This window comes from Arachis ipaensis, chromosome B7 (assembly GCF_059453495.1).
Source record: "Arachis ipaensis isolate K30076 ecotype BB chromosome B7, ASM5945349v1, whole genome shotgun sequence".
NCBI classification, from domain to species: domain Eukaryota; kingdom Viridiplantae; phylum Streptophyta; class Magnoliopsida; order Fabales; family Fabaceae; genus Arachis; species Arachis ipaensis.
The window spans coordinates 15,095,881-15,101,754 of NC_142442.1; the positions used below are offsets into that span (position 1 = coordinate 15,095,881).

The 5,874-nt window shown below is 28.1% G+C and overlaps 1 protein-coding gene across 1 annotated transcript; it reads right to left on the bottom strand.

The window, feature by feature from the left end:
- Positions 1-1,473: 1,473 nt before the first annotated feature.
- On the bottom strand, positions 1,474-2,288 carry LOC110264476 (uncharacterized). The gene is made up of 4 exons (XM_088494481.1): positions 2,154-2,288; positions 1,927-2,120; positions 1,630-1,750; positions 1,474-1,557 (listed from the first exon to the last, which is right to left on the bottom strand). Exons 1-4 carry the CDS (start codon positions 2,286-2,288, stop codon positions 1,474-1,476), a joined length of 534 nt encoding a protein of 177 aa, XP_088350607.1.
- Positions 2,289-5,874: the final 3,586 nt, after the last annotated feature.

Here is a 5,874-nt window from a genome sequence, read left to right on the forward strand (position 1 = left end):
TTATTTTTTAATGGTAGTACCTATTATTTTTTAGTATCAAAAGTGTGTATTTGGAAAGCGCTTTTAACAAAAAAAAGTACTAACCCATAAAATATTCATCAGATGAAAGTAGAATACAAATCTCATATATTTTTTTTATTTGATAAATTTTTTAATATTTATTACAAAAATGTTAAATATTATAATTTTTAAATTTTTAATAAAATTAAATATTAAGATTAATTTATTTTAAAAAGCTTATAATTCCATAATATTATTACCGTTAAAAATACTTGGCATAATTTTTTTATTTTACCCTCTCCTCTTATGCGAATCTAAATCACTATATTGTTGTTGTTGTTTGAATTGCAAAATTAAATGAATTAGGTTACTTCATATTCAATTATAACATATCATACATCATATATCCCATTATTATTGGTTCTGTTTGGCGAGAGTATGTTAAAAAGAAAACAATTTTAAAAAAATGATGGATATTGACGGAAAAAAAAGAAAGTTAGATCCCAAACTTATCAATAAATAGATAAAAGATGCACATATTTTGAAAGAGGGAAGCAGTGTAGCATTAGTTTATTGCTTGTAAATGTGTTCGAATAAAATCATCATAAACTATTATTCAATTAGGAAAAAATCGAAAGAAGTTCTGAATTTATTTTTAAGAAAAAAAATAAATATTAAACAAATTATCCTTTTAGTTCATTACTTATTGTGTTAAGTTCGTTTAACATTTCATTTTCACATCCAAATATATTTGACCTATTTTGAAAGCTTTATTATTCATATCTTTATAAAATATCTAACTTAATATTTGAGTAATCTGTGAAATGTGAATAACTATCGATATTATTAAATTTCAATCTTTTACATTTGTTTCCCACACAATTTTGTAAAGTTAATCCTATTAGTTTTTTTTAACAAAAAAATCGAAGGTAGAAAAAATAAAACATGGTCATATTCATTTCAATATGTAAAACTGAATCTCTCTTTTAAATTAGAAAAATAAAAATTAAATTGAGAGGGTGTCTCACTCTCACACCTTCTTTAGCAGATACGCATGGATTGGATTGGAACAGCATCAATGGTCCAATCTATCTAATTGGATTGGATTGGATTTTGTACCTACTGCTTAGTTACTAATTTGATACACTACAAGATTTCATTTTTTGTGTAGCCTTTTTTTAATCCATAAGAAGGCAACAATCCATCATAAAGAGACATCTAACAAACAAGCAGCAAAGAGGTAAACAAATAAAAGAATAAAAGAAGCATGTATACCTCAAAAACACTCATGGATTATGAACAAAATGAATGAAATGTATGTAAACAATGGTCAATGGGAAGCATGTTTGTTTGTTTTTGCAAGCAAATGTACAGAGAGTAGATACAGTAGGTAGAAGGAGATATAGAGAGTCTAGTTTGGTGCATAAGCAGCAGGGTCTTGCATTCAAAAAAGGTTGCAGAGCTTGTGAATGTTCAAAAAACAGCTTCTTCATATCTCACATACATTGCAACAGCTCCTAGTTTCTCATCTAAACAATGCCTGTGTTTTGGAAAAGCCTGAAACACATGATCAATTACTGTGATCAGCTGCATGCATTCTCAATAATATAAGCTATGATTTGGACATACCCTAGAAAATAGGCTCTGCTGACCACTTGATAATGCATGATCTGCCAAAAGCTTCTGAAGGACAACACCCAAGCTATGTAATAGAGCACTCTTAGCATTCAATTTCCCACTCATTGCATATCTGCAATAATAGTAACATAAAAAGAATAATATTTCATTATTATTTCTCCAACTTGAACCACCCAAGAATGAAGTCATTGGAATTGAATTGATACTACTCTTTTCTAGTTATTGCACATAAAGCATATGAGACTAAATCCATATCAAATGAAACTGAATTGATAACGAAGAACTTACTCTGGTGCATCGTAACCAAAGGTTCCAAGGGCACGGGCATCTTCATCCCCAGAGTTAACCGTAGTTTCTTTCAGTTCATCCAGCGGTGGCAGAGTTCGATCTTGAATCGGCTCAACTTTATCAGTTCTTGGAGAATCAGCATTATTTGATGTTCCTATCGAAATTAAATCAAGAATATCATCACAATTTAGGAACTTAATTGAAACATGTCATCAAGTAATGATTACCATCGAGAAGGAGTGGAAGGTGTTCATGGTGATGAGGAGGATGTTCTTGAGCTTGTCCTTGGGCGATGGCGTCAAAGTGAGGTTCCTGGTGAGGAGGATGATTCTCCGGTAGAGCCGGCTCTCCGCCGTGGCCATGGCCGTGTTGATCCAGAGCAGCCATCTCTTGATCTCCGCCTCCGTGTTCATTCACAGGACGCACTTGAACTGTTTTCCATTTTTTCAGAAAGTAATATACCGACAAGTACCAGATCACAACACACACCAGGATCGCTACTATTATCCCTAACATCTTCAGTGATGACTCTGACATGATGATTCTTGTGCCTCAGAAATATTCAAGAATTGGAGAAGAGAGAGAGAGAGAGAGAGAGAGAGAGAGATCAGAATTATTGCAGTAACAGCTTCTACACTACATTATTCTGATCAATAACCAATTATAAAATATTTGTAACTAACTTTCCCGCCAAGCTTAACAAACTAACTAACTTGCTGCCTTCTTACAAAGTTGCCTCTGAAGCTTCCACTAATCTTATTCACACTGGAAGGAATGGTGACATATAGTATATTTTAAAATTATTTAATTGATGGGATGATAAAATTAAATTTTATAGGTTAGTTTTTTTTAATAATATATTTTCCACATATTAAAAAAAAGGGTAAGAAATATTTCGAACAAAAAATATAAAATATAATGAAGAGTACATTATTAGATAATATATGCCAAGAATATTCTAAAATAAATAAAAGGAATGCACGCACTAATCTTGGAATTAAATTATCATATTAGATCCTTAAGTCGTAAACTTGAATTCAGAACTTAAAATTAATCTACTTATCCAGTTTTTGAACCAAAATACTTTACACTAAGAAAAACTATAGATAGACAATAATTTTTGTGAATAATACGAACAATAGATATATTAAATATTTAATTCATTAGGTGTGCAGATAGTTATCCTAATAATATTAAAATTTAGGTGGATAATTTGGATGTCAAAATTTTGACTCATGTATTTATTAGTAGTGAATTGATTAGCTTGCTTGAACTTGCTTAGAACTAAGATATTTGATATACTATCTATTAGTATTATGATGTAAATAATTTTTACAATAAAAAAAAAATTAATGAACATATTATTTGATATATAGTAAAATTTTTTTGAGTAATTACAAATTTAATTTTTTATTTTTAAATTAAATTAATAATTTTATTTAATATCTTTACACTAAAATACACTATGAGTAGGCTATCGAAGTGAATCGTTTTTATCTTAAGGGGTTACATTGTCATTCTAAAAAATGATCAAAAACGAATTAATAGTTCACTCAAAATATTTGTTTTCAACAATAAAATTGATAGTAAAATCTTTGACACTCATTCATTAAAAGTAATATATATATATATATTTGCTTTTATAATCAAATTTTATAAGTAATATAATCAAATTTGAGAAATAAATAAAAAACAATATTATATGATCAATATGATCATTTTTTGAGCAATTTATCAATAATATTTAAAAGTATTAACTTAAAAGTATGATATTAAATTACTAATTAAATTAAAGGTAATGAATGAATTATGAACTAAAAATAGTGATGAATATAAACTAAAATTGCTGAAATTTAAATTTTTTCATAAATAAATAAAAGATGAATATACATAGGAAGAAGGATACAGTATTGTAAGTTTATTGCTTGTCACCGTATTTGAATAAAAACACAACAAAGTATTATTCATATCTCTATAATATATCTAACATAATCTAAGAATAATTAACGATACTGTTAACCTAATTAAAAAAACGAAGAAGAGAAATGCAGGATAAGCAATGAGAAGAAATAAAATAAGAATAAGGATGAGTCGGGGAAGGAATTCAACAAAGTCGAGATTGTGGTTCAAAAGAAAAGAAAGAAAACGACTATGACATGTCACATTCGTTTTCAGGTGCATATTAGACTCTACGGCCACCGCCACCGCCAAGAGGACAACCGCGAAAGCAAAAACCGCCGAAGCTGTAAACCAACCCCACCGAAGACGCAAGTCAAATTTGGTTTTATTGTAAAAAGATAAGGCGCGAGTAACTTCTGCCAAAAAGGCAGAGAACAAGAAGAAGAAGAAGAAGGAAAATGTGTAAAAAGTAACAACAATGTTGGTGCAACCAAAATTGATGTTGTTATGCGACTGTTTAGGGGTCCATAGCAAACCTATTAAAGCTCCCGAAGCGAAAAAAATGCACAACTTTACCATGCCCTTACAAGTTTTGGCAACTATAGAACCAAATGGAGGAGGAGAACTCATTTTTGTAAACCACATAACTAAATGCTCAACTCACTTGCTTTTAAACCTTAGGGTTTAGAACTATTCTCCTCCTCATCCGAGAATAATGCCGTGTAATAGATTGTAGTCATAACTAATTACTACGCTTTGTTTGGAACTATGACTAGAAAATAATAAAATGCTTTTAATTATTTTATAAAAAAAATGAGTATAATTTATACCCACATTTATCATACAGAATTTGTATAGAGATCATAAAAGAGATCCCACGCATAACTTATATTTGATATTCGTTCGATATATATTTAATTAATTGTGTCTTAATGAATTTAAAAATATTTTTTTAAATATACTTGAACATATTTAAATATAATTTATCTAAACATTTCTTTACATTACGTCTTATGTTGTGTTGTATATCTCTCTGTCTACATTAATATCCATGGATCCATCATAAATTTTAATTAACAAAATTTGTTATTGTCTTATTTATTTTGTTTTATTTGTGAAGATATGTTACAATTATTATTATTATTATTATTATCCTCCTTAAACTCAATATATATATATATATATATCTTTTTATATTTTTAACAAGTTCTTCAGAATACTTAGCTTGTTCACACAACTTTTAATAATATAGCATATGCAATCTACATGTGTTGTATTAAACCTTAATGATGATGATGATGATGATGATGATGATTAGTAGCTTTCCTGTATGATTTAGTAGCTTGTAATTTTTTGTTTGTAACGGTGACGTGTACTTGTATATCTTTTGGTTTTGTTTGTTGTACTCTCTGCCAATTTGGCGTTTGAGAGGTTCAAATAATAATAATAATAAATAGATGAAAAAAGTTATTGAATTCAAAGTTCAACCAAATGAACTCAATTAGCATTTAACATATTTTTGTCTAATAATAAGGATTTCAAAAATAGAATATCATTTATTTCTTTTGGGTATTGTTTATGTACCAATATCATTTGAAACAAATATATAATTTTTCTTTGTTTTATTATTTTAAAAATATTATAAATATTTTTAATTATTTAAACTTGAATTTAAAACCATTAATTAAGGTACCAAATTGAGATACTAGTTATCAACTTAACTAAACAGAAATTTATTACTATTATACTACATACATTATGTGAATTAATCAACTATCTAGTTAGCTAAGTATAAATTAAAGAACATTGGCTGGAATAATGCTCTCAGTTTGGAACAAAACGACATTATGAAGTACTCAAGTGTGGATCGGAATTCAGATCTTCGAGCATAATAAAATTGACATAAAATAAAAAAGATAAAGATAAAGAAAATCAAGAAGAAGAATTAAGGATCGAAAAAGGATTAAAAAAATGACTATTCACATGAAAACATATCTTCATATAAAATTAATAACTAAGATATAAACACGTATTATATTAAATAATTTA

Excerpts from the sequence above, each read along its gene's own strand:
- LOC110264476 (XM_088494481.1), bottom strand. The coding sequence starts at position 2,288 with ATGGCCACGGCGGAGAGCCGGCTCTACCGGAGAATCATCCTCCTCACC. Across the intron at positions 2,121-2,153 it reads CCTTCCACTCCTTCTCGATG|TTCCTAAATTGTGATGATAT; the intron begins GTAATCATTACT and ends GTTTCAATTAAG. Across the intron at positions 1,558-1,629 it reads AGCAGAGCCTATTTTCTAGG|GCTTTTCCAAAACACAGGCA; the intron begins GTATGTCCAAAT and ends CATGTGTTTCAG.